The 18411-nt window shown below is 39.7% G+C and overlaps 1 protein-coding gene across 1 annotated transcript; it reads right to left on the bottom strand.

The window, feature by feature from the left end:
• Positions 1 to 3289: 3289 nt before the first annotated feature.
• On the bottom strand, positions 3290 to 10762 carry MSTN (myostatin). The gene is made up of 3 exons (XM_009507551.2): positions 10138 to 10762; positions 7592 to 7965; positions 3290 to 5241 (listed from the first exon to the last, which is right to left on the bottom strand). Exons 1-3 carry the CDS (start codon positions 10508 to 10510, stop codon positions 4861 to 4863), a joined length of 1128 nt encoding a protein of 375 aa, XP_009505846.1. The 5' UTR covers positions 10511 to 10762; the 3' UTR covers positions 3290 to 4860.
• Between the last annotated feature and the right edge of the window lie 7649 nt (positions 10763 to 18411).

Genomic DNA, 18411 nt, shown 5'->3' with positions numbered 1-18411 from the left:
AAAGCCTTAGCACTCAAGGCTGGTGAAAGTCAGCCAGATTTACACCCAAAATGCTGCAAAGCTCATTGCTGACCTTGACACCTCATCTACAGAGGGGTTCAAGGCTTGCTGTCATCTACGCTTCTGGGGTACCGCTAAACGGACAGTAGAATTCCCACAGCAGTAGATCTTCATTCCTCAAGTTCATACTGTCCAACCATCAAAGAGAATGATTCTGCTTAATTTATCAGCACACCTAGTAATTAATTGCAGTAGTTTACTGTTGAATGAACTGTACATTTGCACTTCTCCATTGCTTTTTTTCCCCACGATTGCTTCAGCAGATACTGGCACTATCACTTATTTTGTGATTATTTAGCGATAGCCAAGAGTGAACAGAGCTGTACTTCTTGCCTATTGAAATGCAGCTGGCCTGTAGTCTGAACTTCTTCCTTTGGATCTTCTCAGGGCTTTTATAAACTAAACAGGAGAGAGAATTGGAATTTTAGTGTTTCCAAGCTTGTTAACACCTTATTTTTATGGGTTCAAACATGTTACACATGCATCTTAAGGGACAGTTATGGCCTTACTGCTTGCAGGTCTTGCAGGTGAAGATTGCATAGAGAAGCAGATGCAGCCACATTAGTAAATTACTTACCTCGATGTTTTGAAAGGACTCATGGTTCTTTGCCTTGTGTCTTGGTATTAAATCAATGTATAGATATCTACTTGCTCTAGATAACATTGTTGGGATGAAGCTAAAGTTAGCTAACTTGGGTCAGTTAAGACAGATAACTAAGGTTCTTTAAGACATTTTTGCTGAATTAGGTACAATGTTGTTTGGAAATAAACTTGCTGTGTAATGCTTCTAGTTAGTGTCTTCTGTAACCTACTATTTCCTAACTTTTTTGATTTATTATTATTCACTAAACTTATAAGTGGAGGTGGGATCATCTGATTATTAAGTTTGTCCATCCAGTACTTTACATTGTAATACCCTGCTTTGTCTTGCTGTAACTTTAACAAAACGAAACTGCCTGGACTGAACAGTCCAAGCCTAGTCTTAGGCTGATTTATTTTTTAAGACATTCAGCCAAAGGAGCTCATTCGCATCCAAGAATGAGTCAATTCAATAATCTCTATGATTAAAAAAGAAACCACCTAAAAAAACCTACAAAAAAAAAACCACCCCAAAACACCAATGAACAACCACAAACCCCTAATCTAGACTCTACAGAATCGAGGAAAAGCTACCTAAAACTATGAATGGATTTGGCCTTCAGTTGTTCCTTTGAAATCTGCTCGTATTTAGCAAAACAGTACATCTGTGAAAAATTTCAGTTCACATATGGTTAGCGGTGATGACTCCTGTGTCAGCTGTTAAACTCCCCAAAGGCTCCATTTGAACATATTGGAAGGTTTCCCCGCTCCCCCCGCAGCCACAGCGTTCAGCAGAAACAGGATGCGTTGGCTCTCGTTAACGGGCAGGAGGGCAATACAGCAGGGGGGCTGTTCCCACTGCAAAAGAGGCCGTGGGGCAGGGCAGTGGTGTGTGCTGTGAGCTGGGGTGGGATGAGATGGGAGATGCTGGGGTTGAACGATGGAAGGGCAAGTGCTTCTTCAACCACAGCATACTGGAAATGGGTATGAGGTAGGGGTGGAATCGTGCTGGCAAAGAGACTGGCTCATGCTGGGAGGGGAGGAGCTGGGCAGTAGAGCCACAGGAAGAGCTGAAGCAAAATCGAGGTGAGGGACTGCCCCATTGCAGGTGTGCATGCACATGCATCTTGGGGCACTTGAAAATTGCCTTGGAAAGCTGGGTTCCACCTGTGTCATTCCTATGGGGTTCTTAAGATGCCAGGCAAGGAAATGAGGCTGTTTATTTCTCAGAAATCACCACTTGTTGCGTATTTCTGGCTTTTTGGGTACCTAGCTTAACAGTGAGATTTGAGTTCTTGACACACAAAACACTCATGGATGCTGCTGAAGTCTCTAGGACCTGAGCCTTGGAAATATAAGGATGTAACCATAAGAACTGGATGAATGATTGACATCTCAAATTGATTGTCAGTAAACACATTAATTACGAATCATTCAGCAGCTAAAATCAACAAGTTCAAAGCACAGTGTGTCTTCCTTGCGTAGCCACTTGTATGTGAGGTCGGATTTATGACAATTTCAAGTTTGGCAAAATATGAAAGACCCATACTGCATAAAATTTCCATGGAATAAAGTTTATCTGAATGTCAGGATGGAACGCTGGTTGGAGCAGATGATTTTGGGAATTCGTATTATGTCTTTTCTCGGTTTTGATTTATTTTTGTTTTCACTGATACCAGCAAAACAATTTCCCTTCACTACTGCATTATATTTGTGCAGGGTACGGTTATTACTAGGCAGCCAATGATGTCACTTAGATATGGGGGTAACTGAATTTGCATTAGTTTTAGTTTAGCTATCGTAAGGAAAAAAAAAATCATGCAGGTGTTGTATCAGGACTTTGGTGCAGACTGGGAATACATTCTGTTTGCTCTGAGCCCCAAAATCCATGGTGCCACATCTCTGTGGCTGTTGCTGTATGCACTGACGCAATTAAAGCTAGAGAAGGTCCAACTGCACAGTGTACAATGGAAGTTCATTTGAAGTCTCCAGTTTATAAGGCTTTTGTTATGCCTTGTGCAGAGAGATACTATTGATAGCTCAAATGAGCAGGAGCTATCTGGTGCCTGAATGACATGAGTTAAAAGTCAAAGGGCAAAACACTGGTCTCCCTTAAAGCCAGCAGAAGTTTTGCTGTTAACTTCAACAAACCTAGGACTTCTCCCTTAATTCTGTAACCTTGGTTTTTGGGGAAGAAGGAATTGCATTGTGCTTTTACTCTTGTGGCTTCACCAAGACTCTGTATTCTAAGTGTTTTTAAATTATCTTTTATTTACTCTGATTGTGTTTTGTGGGAAACTAAAATGAAAGTGTATTTAAGGGCCCCAGAGACCTGCTCTGATGAACTACATCAGGAGAAGCTGAACAGCTGCTTGATGCTCGGACACAGCTTTAGCAGACGTCCTAATAGTTCAAAAGAAATTGTAGAAAATCTGTTGCTTTTAAGTTTCAAACCTCTTCAGACAAACTTTAAATTTTCATGTCCTTACACACAAATTAGAAAAAAAGCAGAAATCTTAAAACAAAATATTGACCACCTGGGCAGAAAATATATAGAAGGAGAAAGGAAAGAAAATCAAGCATTTATGTAATTTTAGGGCGGTTTTACACAAAGGAAACGGAATTCTGGAATACAACAAATGTTGTATCATGCTAACATGAAGATGTTTTAACAGGGATTGTATTGGCTTAACAAAAGCCTGGTTTATCAGTTGTATTTCACATGTGAAGCAAAATGGACTTTATAGTAAATAGATTTTTTTTTTTTAAATTTCAATTCACAATTTTTTATCATAAGGAAAATGTACAGAATTTGTGTGGAAATCCATGTGCTATGTTTACTCAAATAAGATAATACTTTGCTGCAAACTTTTAAATATAATAAAATGCATTTAATAGCAATCTTTTTGTGGTATCATCATTATTTATGAACATAACATTCAAAGTATGGAAATTCAGTTGTGGATCAAAATGACCGTAAAAACAGTAACTCAAAGAACCTTATAAACATGTCAACACCCATCATTTATCACAGATGGCTCATGCCAATGTAAAAAACATATAAAATGTAGTATAATTCTCAACATATGGTTTACTTTGTTGCATTGTTCATACATATTATTTGTGTTAAAATCCAGGAAATTATATTATGAAGAGAATATTGGTTTTTGTTTATTAAACTACAGGTTAAAGTCATTCCTTTCTTGCGATGAACATATACCAACAGTGATTAAAAAATAAACATTTATTTACAAAATATTGATGCATACATATTACACAAGTCAGTTATATCAAAGTGGTTTTTTTTAAACAATATCTGTAGCAACCAACTATTTGCATTGGTTTACCATAGTGCAAATGGTAATGTTGCAAAGGCAGGTTATAATGCGGGATTACGATTTGAATGTTAGACTTCTCTGCTGCCTTTTGTTTTACTATGTCTAGAAAACTATTCCCTTTCATTTAAAAAATATCTATTTCTTGCGAATGTTGAATAGTGTACCTGAGGATAGGGCAAAATTCGTTATTATTCTAAATTCTTTCACTTAGATAACTATCTATTTACTCAGCCTGCTTACGTAGCACCATTGCCATTGATTACTAACAAACTAATGAGAAAAAGGAATGGAAACACACTAAATACACTATGCCATCCCTAATTTCAGGATTTGTCCATTTATGTGGAATTTCATCTGATACGTCTCACAATTCTGTACTACATATTCAAGTGTTTAAGGATGATTCTGGTGGTATTGTGTAGTGGTGTATATGTTACCAGTATATATTTTCCTGTATATACAATATTAAGTGAAGCTGTGAAGAAATGGACTTAAAAGCCCGCTCCTTCTGTCCTCAGATGGGAAAGAGCTTGCTTTTGATTACCAACATGTATTGAAACCTGCATATAAATTTGCGTCTGAATGACTGAATATTGATTCCCTCGCAATGCAAGAACTTAATGTATTAAATCCGCTGCTTTTGATTGTAGCTTTTCTTTTCCACTGGCTCAAAGCCGGCCGTTAGGTAGGTATATTGTCCTTTAGTTCACATTCTGTAGCTGGTGCTGCACTAAATCTGTACGATGGCCGATCATGCAGCAAATAGGATGTCGGCAATGCCTAGTGTACGTAACTTCACAGTTTCAAAGACTGGTGAGGGGGTATAACTTTTTTTTTTTTGGTAGCTTCCACAATTTACGAAGCGGTGGATTTCACGATGATCTCATGAGCACCCACAGCGATCTACGACCATGGCTGGTATCTTGCCGTATATTATTTGTTCTTTCCCGTTGAAGTACAGCATGTTTATGGGGGACATCTTGGTGGGCGTGCAGCAAGGGCCTGCCGAGCCTCTGGGGTTGGCTTGGTGTACGAGGTGAGTGTGTGGGTATTTTTGTAAAAATACAAATTCGCATTCTCCAGAGCAGTAATTGGCTTTATATCTTTTAGGTGCAATAATCCAGTCCCATCCAAAAGCTTCAAAATCCACTGTCAGCGGGTAGCGACAACATCGGGATTCTGTCGAGTGCTCGTCACAGTCAAGGCCGAAATCTCTGCGGGACCGTTTTGGTGTGTCTGTAACTCTGACCTCTAAAAATGGGTTCTGTAAGGAGAGGAGAAGGAATCATAAGCATTATTGAGGTAAACCTCAAGGTAAAACCTCAAGTTCAGTAAAAATATGCAAATAGATATCTCAGACAGATGTATCAAATTAATATCCTTAAATAATGTTTGCAAATCTCTGCTACAGTTAGTCTCTGCTCAAGGATTATTCCTGTTTTTCATGCTGAGGACCAGCATTTCCCTGCTGTTTCTCTATAAAGAGCTTTAACTTCTGAGTATTTCTTTCTGAAATCACCATCAGCTCAGTGCTAGCATAATTTCTGTTAACTACTAAAAGGTTTCAGAAATTTAGAGGATGCTCGTCTTTATTTTTGATGCTGGTTTTCTTTGTTTTAAACCCCATAAGAGCTACTCTTTTTCTTTTCTATGGAAGAACTCCCTAAAGGAAGCAAAGAACTCAAAAAATTTTCAACAGCAGGACCAACTGGTGGTGGTGTCCCTTTTGTGAGTCCTTCTGAAATTCCTTCCATTAAAGTTGTATTCAGTTCAGGCTTTCTCGATATCAAAGAAGGCTTCTTGTCCAGACCAAGGAGGAGAAAAATCACTCCATAACTGCTGTCATTCTTGAATCACTGCAATGGCAGTAGAAATGAGTATTTCACCTGCTGGTACAGGTTACTTGTACTTCACAGCTTTGCCCTCTGCCAGAGGGCTAATTTGCCATACTGAATTTGGAGAAGCAGCTAATAATTTGACTCCTGAAAGAGCCCTGTGGCCAGGAATGCACTTTTTGGCAGATCTCTGAGCCACATGCTTCCTGCTGAAGGTGTGTTTCTGCAGTCACCAACTGAGAATAGAAAGAAACTGCAACCTTCACAATCACGTGTTTGAAAAAGTTCCTGAAGTTTCCTCCCTTCCACGCACTGATTTCAGTCCCAAGGGTCACTTTGGCACTGACCAGGCTATCCCATGAAGGAAGACAGTTCCTTAGGAGTAAATAACAGGCAGCTAACTTGTTATGTGGATTTGTCCCTTCCAAGATACCCGCCTTTACGGCTGCAAGCTGTCCAGCTGCTGGAGATGCTCCTCCCAAAGGTAAAATGATATGGGAGGGGCTTGGTGAGAAGAGCATCCCCGTACTGAAAGCTGCTGGAGAGGAGCCGGAGGGAAGAGAAATTTCCTCTCTCGTTATCAGCCATGCATCTAACCTTGCCCTGCTGCTGAATTGGATTGTTTTTACAGATGATGTTAACCATGGGTTACCCACATGTGTGAAAACACAGCATTGGGTATTTGAATGGGTGGAGGTGGTGAGGACGGTCCTTATCATGGTATCCAGTTTGCCTGTTTCAATATGGGAGATCCACATCTGCACTGGATCTACAATTAAGATATCACATCATTTTCTTTAAGTTCTCTTAACTGCATTATACTGCTATGATGTTGAACATTACACAGCTTCATAAATACGGTTGCACTTGATGATCTTAAAGGTGTCATCCAGCCTAAATGATTCTATGATAAACAGATTTATCTGATGCATAGAAGTAAAAGTAAAACAATATTCTTTACTCAGAAAGAGACATTTCTTGGTTGTGGTTGTTTCAGCTGCGATACATTCATGAAGTTTTGTAGGGTGCAGAGGATTAGTGATTTGCAGAAATAAATAATGAGGAAAGTGCTGTAGTTTGACTGGTACACTTCAGATTTAATTTGTTCATCTATGCTTACAAAAAGAAACCAGATACTTATTTTATGATCTTTCTCATCATCATGACCCATTTATTGTATGAAGCAGAATTTCTCTATTCAAACATTTCTAATAGGTGGAATGATGCACTCTATCGCATACTGAAAGGTACACAACGTTTTGAAGAAGATTTGTTCTCACATTCATAAACATAGTTAATTCTTGCTGCTAATAGAAAATATATGCATACAGAATAGGGAGAAACTGCCTCACAGTTGGAATGCAAAAAAACTGTCTCAGTGCTACTGGAGAGGTTTCCTATCAATGAAATAATCCAGCAACAATTCTTTTTAGCTTTATTGCTTATCAAATAGTATTTGCTCTCAAATTTGAAAAGACCGTAACTTTTGATGGTACTATCCATGACTAATTACCCAAATATTTTCCAGTTAATGCCTCTCAACATCTTACTGAAGTACTGCAATTTGTCTCAATGCAAATAGGGAAACAGAGGCACAGGAATGCCATTGATTTTTGACATGATCAGAGAGCAAAGAATGAAAGAATTGGCTATACAGAACTTGTATCTTCCATTCCATTCCCTAAACAATGCTTCTTCCATTTTATCTTTAAAACACAACTTAAATGCTTTCCAATAAAATGCAAGATATTTAAATGGTATTTTTCTAAATAAACTTACCAATCCATCTTCACCTGGTCCTGGGAAAGTTACAGCAAGATCTCGTCCATTCTCATCAAAAGCTTTTATTTCGATGCCTAAATTGGATTCAGGCTGTTTGAGCCAATTTTGCAACACTGTCTTCACATCAATGCTCTGCCAAATACCAGTGCCCGGGTTCATGTCAAGTTTCAAAGATCGAATTCCAGTATATCTTGTACCGTCTTTCATGGGTTTAATAAGTCTCAGGATCTGCACAAACACTGTTGTAGGTTTTTGGACTTGCCTCAAGTATATCCACAATTGTGCCTTTACTACTTTGTTATATTGTATTTTAGAGCTAAACTTAAAGAAGCAACATTTTGGTTTTCCCTCCATTTGTACAAGCAAATCAGCTATAAATGAATGGAAAGAACAGATTACTGAACAGGGAACAAAAAGAAATATGCATATATAAACCCATTTTTTTTTCCCCAGACCGTGTAGGAATTCTTACAATATATTATAAACAGTATCAGTAACAAAGTGGGTTTAACTTAATTCATTTTCTGTGGTTTATGCTCTACAGCAAATTTAATGGATGTCGACAAAATCATTATGCTATCACCTAAAAGTAACATCACGTGACAAAGAGTCAATGATTGTTTTGTAAACAAGCTAAAATGAGGTTTGTCTAATCATTTTCTAAATAATACTAGTTGGTGCCTTGTGCTCCTTAGGCTAAGCAGAGCGGAGGTGTGCTCAGGCTGAAACTCAGAAATGATGGGCAACCGCAAGAAGATGCACGCTGTGGAGGACCTTTGCCGTCCTTGGCATGGTCGGGGCTCTGACCAGTGGTACCAGTGCTGTGGGCTGACCTGTACAGCTGCAAGAAAGCCTCTTTCCCAAACAAAAACTACCTTGGGGCGGGGGGGGGGGCACAACCTCTTCCGCTTCATGGTGACTACTACCAACTCACTTCTGCTACTCATCTCCTGAGGACCTTCATAAAGCATGCAGAATAGCAACTTTGCATAAGCTGGCACAACATGCATGTGGTGATCCAGCTATTTCTAGCTTACTAATCAGCCTTGGTGTGCTATACATCATACAAACAGAGACAGCCATGGGCAAACTACATGAACAGTTTAATTTCTGTCTCAATGGAAAACCAAATAATTAAGAGTAGTAATCTAAGGATCATTTTATTTTCTTTTCATTTGAACAATATTATAGGAAAGTCACGTGCAGGGCAGCGTTTCTCCTTCCTGTAGCCTACGATGCAGCTGTCATACCTAGTCACGGCAATGTATTTCCATGCCAGGATAAAATGGGTAATACTAGTCTTAAATGGTGCAGGGCTTTGACATTCATAAATCTCACCACTTAAGATACCTGTCTCTTTAGTTCATTTAAAATAGTTCAAGGGCTTTTTATAAAAAGTAGGAGATGAACTCAGATCAATGAAGTACGGCGGCTTTTCTTCAGTCATTGCAATTATATAACAGTTTAATTAAAGATAGTTATAAAGCCTTGGACATAATAGGCTGGACTAAAACTGCTGGCAGAGCTTGACTTTGTGATAAGTGATATTGCTCTTAAGTACACACTTTATGAACTAATAGGCTGAAAAATTTTACAGATAGAGTTACTTTTTCATCGATGCATACATTTTTAGCTACCTAGCGCAGCTGGTATTATTCTAGCATGTGTATTGTAATGATATCTGTAACTGCTAACATGCCTTATATGTCCTGTCATCTTTTTCCTTTTTGACATCATATTCGTAAGTGTTATTTAAAAAAACAGCTGCCATAGCCAAATACTTTAGCTGATGAAGAACATAAGATACTATAGTATTAGCCATGCAAAAGATACTTGATAGGAGCCATAGCAGATGTTTAGCACTCAGAAGATAACTCAGAATCTGCTCATTCAGTAAATGCCTTCATTCTTCCTTGGCACGACTACTGGAGCTGATTGCTATAGCACGGACATTTTAACATTTAAATCTGTTACACACATATTTGCTTTAAATGTATAGTTTTAACTCAGAGGTGGGTGGTGCTAGTTTATAGGATCAGCAAAGAAGCAAGAATTTAACTCTCTACTTGCACTTGCTGTAGAATGTTGCAGTTAGGTAGGTCTAGCACTCTAAGCTCTATTTCTGCTGATTTCTATTGCTCCTAAAAATTCTGGCCAGTGAAACCTCCCTCAGAAAAACATAGTTATCTCATTATCTGCACTTGTACTTTATATTTGTGATAGGAAATGCCCTGAGTACTGCAGATAACAGAGTCAACTAAACTGCAGATCTCCCTTTGCTTTCTAAGGCAATGGGCAAATCCTAAGTGCTACAGGGCATACACATTATAAGAAGCCGAAAACTGAACAGTAAAACAAAGGATCGCACCACGGTCATCTGAACCTGGCTCAAATTCTTTAGAAATAACGCTCTCCTCCCTCCCTCTAGCAGACTTCAGCCAGCAGCCTGTTGGGAGAGCCCGAGGAGGAGTTGCGTGGCTCTACAGCAGGGAGACAACTTTCTCGGAGGAGCGGTGGGAGGCGAAAGCAGCAGCGTTACTTACACTCTGTAGGCATTGTGATAATCGTTTCGGTGGTGGCATGATAGTCATCATCTTCCAAAGAGCCATCACTACTGTCGTCTCTCTGGACGTCATACTGATCAATCAGTTCCTGCAGTGGAGGAGCTTTGGGTAAAAGTTGTTTGATAACATCCCTGCTAATGTTAGGAGCTTGTTCCAGACGCAGTTTGCTGAGGATTTGAATTTTTATGGCTTCTATTCTGGAAGATTTTGTATTCTGTCTCCACGTACAAGCATTGCACAGTCCATCTTTTTCAGCGTTCTCTGTGGGCTGACTACCATCATCAAGAGCCACCAGATCAACTGAAATCAGCATGAACAGGTAAATATAAACATAGATCGCTAGCTTTTGCATGATCTTGCATTCAGTGCAGCTTTTTTCCTTTTTTTTTTTTTTCTTTCCCCCCCCACCCCCCCTCCCCTTTCCCTTTTCCTTTTAGTACTAAACAGATCCGTGAAAGCAAATGCAATCTGAGAGACAGCTTGCCACACTGGTGTACCTTATATATTCCAAGGGGGCTTTTTATACTCCAACTTTGATTAGGCTCATGTCGTCAAACCCAACGATTGGTTGCTGTCCCAACAATGAATCTGGCTGTCAGAGGGTAAAGCCCTGTCGATCACAAGTCACTAGACAGCGTTTAGTTACAGCCAAGGGTGAACTGATTTATCTGGGTGCTTCATAGAGGATATGTCTTCACATACTGAAAGGATATATTTCCAAGTATTGTGGGCAGCAGTACTGAAAGACAGCACTGTCATTCTTAAATATATACCAACCCTGTACTTGTACTATGAACCAAGACAGACCTCTCTCTAAACTTGCTTTAAGCTTCTACCAGGTTTTTTGACTGGAAAGTTTGTGCTGTTTAAAAGAAAATCCCAGGGGATTACTGTCAGCAGGCAGGGAAAAAATACTTTAGAAATGCATTGCAAAGAGTGCAAACTTATGTCGTTCAACAACTAAAATATACTGAGCAGTTCATATTTCAGAAAACCTTAATGGGTTTTCCTGCTAGGTGCTAGCTAAAGCAGTAATGAAGACTTTGTGCATATATGACTCTATGTAAATATCTGTTTGTCCCTCTAGTATATATCAAAATCAACAGAACAAATCCTTTACTAAATTAACAGTCAGTTACAAAAAATGAGTCTGTCCCCTCTTCATGCTATCACTAGGTCGGCAGAATCCTGGGCAGTAAATTAAATATTGCGAGATCTTTAGTAGCAAAGGTATTTTTTAGGAACATCTTTAGCTACTCACTCTAATATTACAGAGAAATAATAAAGCTTGCTTTTCCCATTAGTAGTGAAAGTATTAAAAGACTTTAAAACATTTAAATCTCCACTATGAGTATATCCTCTTTTTCCATGTCATCTTCTATTTCTGTTCAAAATGTCTCTGTATTATTACAATCTAATTCATACCCTTCTGTGCTTTCTTTTGCTTCCTACCCAAATATTTGTAAGTTCTTTATATAAATTGCAGTTTTAATATGCTTTCTGCATGAGAGAGAAATCTAAATGTGATTTTATACTTACGTCGCTGTAAGATTTTTATAAGCCATAACCAGTAGTTCACATTTGATGTGCTGTTAGCAAGAATTATGGAATTCAGGCTTAGCTGGGGAGGTGGGGGGGCTGGGGGCTTGTTGTTCAACATAGGCTGTATATTACAGCAAGCAAAAATCCTGGAATTTGTATATGTTGTGTATAATTGTATATTTGGCATTGCATATTACAGCAAATACAAACCCTGGAATTTCGTGCAATATGCGAAAGTGTGCCTACCTAAGACAGGACTGAGTTGTCAGTTCCTCACTGAGTTTCTTTTCCTTTTCTGTTCTGAGTACACCTAAAATGTGGCAAACGGGGGGTTTTTTGCATATGTTCACGTCGGAAAAATGTTGGTATATAGAAAGGTGTTGAACAGAACTTTCAAAGAGCTTTTTTCTGCCTGGTCATTCGTATTATTTTGTATCTCCTCTCCAGGGCATGAAAATTCACTGCATAGCACAGAACTAAGCCTAATATTCAGCTCATGACCAGTGACGTAAATCATGAGTATTCAATTGAAATTGATTGTCCTACCCTGGTGTAAAGTTGATGCAAGCGGTAGATGTACCACTCTCGCACGTTCCAGGCCTATGGCTTTAGGGTCAGACCGTGATCTTCTGATTTCAGCCAAAATCCATGTTTAAAGCAAGCAGTTTGACTTCTTAGTACCTGCTTGTTACACAAGATACCTGTGCAGCTACTCTCACCGTGTGCTAACATAAATGTGCTTGTGGTTCACTGGAACTAGAAGTTGGGATAGATCTGAGTTTGCAGTGGAGGCGGCCTGTCACGCCTGTAACGTTTTTTAAACAGACTCTTAGTGCATTTCAAGTGCTGGAAATGTATTTTTATGGAAGATGTATAGGATGATTCACAGTAAGAATCTTTTTGAAAAGCACTGACCCTGTTGATGTTTGGGGGGGGGAAGGGTGTGTGTGTGTGTGTGTGTTTGGGGTTTGTTTGTTTGTTTACTATTATGACAGTGAATGTCATACTAAAACTTTTTTTTTTTTAAACCAGAATTATGTAACCAGTTGGGTATAAAAAGGAATCTACCGCCAGATGGAAACCATGACAGGTACTAGGTTTCACACTAGAAACAGTTTTAAAGAGAACAATGATCTATCAATAAACAGGTGGGAATAATGATGCAGTCATTAATAGAGTAATCGCTTGCTCTGGCAGTCCATGGCTGTAAGCCACTTGTGTTGGAGAGGGGACAAGAGATGTGCTCAGCAAAGTGATGCCTCCAGCACTGTGACTCCTCTTTGAATATGCTCTGCAGCAGCTTGCCTCATACTCAGTGGCCACCTGGTACCTGGCCTGCTCCTTCTCCTTCAAGGTCTTCCCACTCCAGCTGAGGCTTGACGCGAGTATGCAGAACTACAATTTCTTTTTTCCAATCTTCTGCCACGATTCCACTGATGTGCAGAAAAGGGCCCCGTTAGCCCTTCTTCAGGACTGCAGGACCAAAGTCCTCTCTCGTATGCCTGAAACCCCAGTGAGCTCTGAGCAAGAGCTGAACTTGCTCTCAGCCACCAAGGGGACACGTGGTGGCAAACAGATCCTACTGAGCACCATGCCTCTGCTCGCTGTTTAGAAGTAGGAGGCAGCAGTAGCAGCTAGAGTGGTGGCCTAGGGACTGCCAACCAAGGGAGACAAAAATGCCTCAGAATTCACCAGCAGCTGCATACCTAAGAGCAATATTTTTCCAGTATTTCCCTCATAAAATGCATTTCATATCCATGTATTCAAAAAAACTCTAGGCTTTTATTAGAATATCTTTCTCTTCATCTTTTGTTATTGCCATCTGTTTCTTTTCTATGAGAGTGCAAGAATTTGGAAGAGAGCTTAAATGGTTGCACTTGATCAGGAGCTATTGAAGTATCTAATTTCTTTAATAATAATACAATATGCAAATCGTTTTTCTTTCTGACTTTCATTGTAGTGTTTTTGGAAAGTGATGACTACAGAAGTAGGTGACAGAGGTGAGAAAAGTAAGCGATAAAGTGACTAGGTAAAAGTTGTTCCAAAAATATATTTGGCAAAAAAACCCAAAACCCAAACCAAACCAACAAACAAAAAAACCAACCGCAAAACAACGCCAGCACATTACCACCAGCAAAAGTAAAGAAGAGTTAAAAATGAAATGCACATCTTACTGAACTTTATGGCATTTTAATATTATCTTTGGGATTTGTGTCATTCTACCCGCTGTGCCTGCCAATAGTGAATAGTATTCCCAATCCTAACTATTCAAAGATCATGGCTCAGGCACCCAAAGTCAAGCAGTGTAAGAATGTGTTCCTTTCTAAAGGGAAAAGAAACACATCGACACCTGTTGACTTCTCCTCTCCTTTGCCCCTTCCAACAGGAGCTTTTGCACTTGTTGGAAACCCTTAAAAAAAAAAAAAAAAAAAGAAGGAAACCCCCCCCCAATCTATCCCCAACAAAATTGACTGCTATAGAGATCTCAAAGACGCTGCATTACTGTGAGTTTTATGGAAAAACAGTGACTGTGTAGAGGAAAAGGAGATTACTAATGCCCTCCCTGAGGAGAAGGCAAATGGAGCCCAACCATTACCCATCCTTTTTGGCAGCCTTTAATTAGCCAATCAGCTTGTGCTTCTCCATCATTAGTCAGCACGTTGATAGCTCCGGACCATCTACAGTGTGTCATCCCTTGCCGGGCCAGCAACCCAGAAAAAATAGATAGGGAGCAGGATGGGATTTGAGCTTGTTTTGGAGGCAGACCAAGTGGACATGGAAGGGAACCAGGACGTTTCTGAGAAAAGGGAGAGTTACAGGGGTATGAAGGAGCTGCTCTCATGGCAGGGAAGGAGAGGGACACGGGTTATAACCCTGCCAGAAATCAGAGGACTTCATCCTGTTGTAGGCTAGATTTCCAAACACTTCCTTACAGCCTGCAGGACCAGAAATTCACTCTTCTTTCTTCTGTTAAGTTAAATGAAATAGCTCCCATAATTTATTCACCTCAGATGGTAGAACTTGATGAAAAAAATCAGATGGTGTGAAATGCACTGTAAATCTGTGATTGGTGTTTACATTGATGTCAAGTCCTACCTCTGAACCAGCTGGCTTTTCTCCTAAGTTTGTCTTATAAGGAAGATATAACATTCCTCCTGAGCTGCTGAGGAAGATACTCTTTGAGTCACCTTTTCTCTCACTTTTGTCAGCGCAAAGCCTAATTTCTAGAATAGCATATTGAAATGGATAGAAAACTTCTTTTTAAATGTTTTTGGACCAGATTAATCTGTCACATAGCTGCAATAAGATGGGAATAATGTTTGTGAAGTAATTTTGGTCAGAACAGTTAAAACTGAATAGAAAAAATTCAGACATATAATTAAATGCAATGGAGCTAGGGTATTTAAGTGCTTAACTATGAGCCCAGCTGTCTTAACTCACCAGGTACTTGCTCTTAGCCACCTGAATCATGAGATAAATGCATTGCTTTGAACCTCACAGCAGATATAAGGTCATGTCTGTAAAACACCTAGAAAGAAATCTTGCAACAACAAAAAGCCTATGAAAACATCATCCCAATCACATTATGTAAACTAAAGCTGCAGCTACTATACAGCAAAATTAGACTTATTACTATGAAATAAAATATGAAAGCTGTAACTAGTATGATGAATTCTCGCTCTATAACAAATGCCCTGAAACAGTTTGTCCTCTGCTATACTTTTTTTTCCCCTACAAAAGTAGTCATATATAACCTTCTAAACATTGTCCTGTAACAGCTACTGGAAGTCAACTTTATTTCTTTATTTTGACAGCATGGACATTTAATTCCATCAACTGACCAAAGAAGAAATAGGTTCCTCTTATTTTGACCAATTTTGAGTTCCAGGTAGCAGAGAGCATATTTCGCATAGGAGAAGAGCATGCACGGTGCAGGGTACGGATGCCCTGGTGCACTGTTATCGGGGTGGGGTATGCCGCAACTCCTTTTCCACCCCTGCTGTCAGGCTGTTTTTCCCGGAAAACCACAATGTTCAGGGATTTGGGATTTTGAGTGGTCTCCCCCAAGGAGGGTCTGTGTCTGCAGTTTGAATACCAGAACAGAACATCACTCTGTCTGGCGGATGGTTTCCTTGGCTCAGGAGCTGTGGGAGACAGTAGGAGTCCCCCCTGCTACAGAGTTTCACACAAGCCTTAATATGTTAGCATGCAATGGATAAAATGGGGGAAACAGGTAAAACTGGTGGCAAATGGGTGCTGTGTCCATTTTGGCCCACGATGCAGCTCTTAGCTTGCCCAAGAGATGTTGCTGAATGTAGGCTTCAGGGAAGTCATATGGGGTCCCCTTCAGCTTCTGGCTTACTCTTTCCCTTCTGGCCATCTCATTCCTGCCTGTAGCTTTTCGGTTGCTGCGCCTAACTGTGCGTGTGGAACGGGCCAAAAATGCCCTGTCGCTTTTTCCTCTCCTACATATTCCAGTACATGTTGCTCTAGAACTAACCAGCTACACTAATGGAAATGAACTTTAGAAACAGATAGGAAAATGTGTTCCCATTAGGCTCATTAAAAACGTTTAAGGAAGGATGCAATTATAGTGAAAGCTGCCAGTTTTTCTGAGTTCTTTTGTATTCAGGATTTTATTCTGCAGCCTTCACTATGGTGTCTATATATTTTATAATAAATCTTATAAAAGAGCCGTGTTAAATACCTGTTTATTTCCAAGGGCTTTACCGTTGTTACAGGATGCTCTCTTTCCTTTAGAGTCGTAGCTTTTATGCTTTTACCCAGAATTCCTAACATTCATCCTGACATTCATCTTCAATGTCATTTAAAATAGCTGCATCAGCCACTGCATCGCTGATGGGAAACCTTGAATTCCTCTAAGGAGCTGTTACTCTACTTGGAGAGGATTCACTTCTGCATTTGCACAATCAAAGCGCTTGAAATACCAAAATACTTTGTCTTGCTATTACTAGCTACAAGAATGGTTTTCTTTTCTCTAAGGCACAACTCTTTGAAGGGGATTTTCGGCCCTGGAGGTCAGTGATTTGGTATGAGTGGCCTGTCCTCTGCTGGGTTGTTTGGGAACGGCATCCACTGGGAAATGGCCACAGCTGGGAAGAGTCTTTTTCCTCCTTCTTTTTATTTTTTTTCCTTTTTAAATTTTTTTAAAAAATACATGATGGGTTAAAAGCTAACAGCTATTCTTCACAAAACTAGAAAAATGCAGTTTTGCAAAATGCAGTGAATTTGACTCTGTTTAATCTTGTCCAGTACCATAATGGACTGAATTAATTAACCTTTTTGATCAGCTATATGTGGGATAGATTGGCTCCTCATTTCAAACTGACCCTTTTCCCGCCCTGTGGCCTGTGTGCCTCCTTTGCTTTGGTCCTACTAGGTGGCTTTCCCTCTTCTGAATATAGATAAAGGCTGAATGGGAACAACTTGTAACACCTGATACCAGCTTGCCTGTAAGCAATAAGTAAAATCACAGCAATATAATGATATACAGGGGTAAGAATAGCTTTTTTTTTCCCCCCTCTTCTGATTTTTGTAAGCAGAGGAGCTGGCTTTCAAGTAAAGTCTTCTAAAACTCTTAGCATTTGGGACAGGGAAGTCATAAATAAACTGAATTCTAAGGGTTAAAATAAAACCAGTTTTCTGGGATTGCAAGCCTGGCACGTCATTCCAGCAACGTGCATCTGCAGTGGCAGCATGTTTGCAGAGCTCCTTTTAAGGTGGGACCTAATCAGTCACACTGTAATACTCCTGATAATAATACAGTGTAATTATTTCACAAGGGAATAGCTATTAAAAGCGTACAGCAGTGTTCTCTCCTGGTTGCTGCCATACCTACCGGGATTGGCCAGCCGTACTCACACCGTGCATTGATTTCTGCACGTGCTTCAAAGGTGTTAGTTTCAGGGGTTTATTTCTAGTGTTTAGATCCATGTTTAAGTGTTATAAATGCAAATATTTCAAAAGTCAAAACAGTTCCAGAAGTTGTAAGACATTTCTTGTCAAAACTCTAAATATTGTCTACTCCACTGAAGTGTAAAAATCTTCAGTTGTGCTAAATTATTCAGACATTTTTAGGAATCTGCTTTAAACCTGAAACAAAAAGGAAGATTATCTTTCAGACTGAGACTGGCAGATTGTTTAAAATACATACCAGGAGAAAGGGAGGCGATGAGAAACGTAACAACATGATTTTGCCCAAGAAACTTATTTCAAAAATGTTCAGGGATGAAAACACAGTGAAGCGCAGTGATAACTTTTTCCTTTACAAGGTGCTAGTTTATACCTCATAGCAACACAGGACTGATGGGGGGGTAATGATTTTTCCTGCTTACAAAGCTTGTTTAGGAATACGTGGATCTCAATTCTTGCCCGCAGTTGTGCACATTAGTTGATCTCCTGTCATGGCTCCAAGCAAGCGGAAAGAATAAGACAAAATTATGGTACAGCTTCTTTCCTTTCTGCCACATGCAGATCTAAAAGTGATCTGCGTTCACTTTTAGACGGGCTAATTTGAGGCAAGGGCCTCCACGATGGGATGGAAAGTGGTGGTGACATTCTCAAAGGAATCAAAGAATGACGTTCAGATCTGTAGTCATCCAAGATGGCCTTTAAATCTGGCGTGTTCATCAGCAAAGGGGCTGTTTAATTGACAGCTTAGAACAAGGTTACCTGATTTAACCCTGGTGT

Source organism: Phalacrocorax carbo, chromosome 5, assembly GCF_963921805.1.
Source record: "Phalacrocorax carbo chromosome 5, bPhaCar2.1, whole genome shotgun sequence".
In the NCBI taxonomy this organism is placed as follows: Eukaryota; Metazoa; Chordata; class Aves; order Suliformes; family Phalacrocoracidae; genus Phalacrocorax; species Phalacrocorax carbo.
Note: the sequence above shows the minus strand (reverse complement) of the source record. Positions and strands in the feature narration are given on the sequence as shown.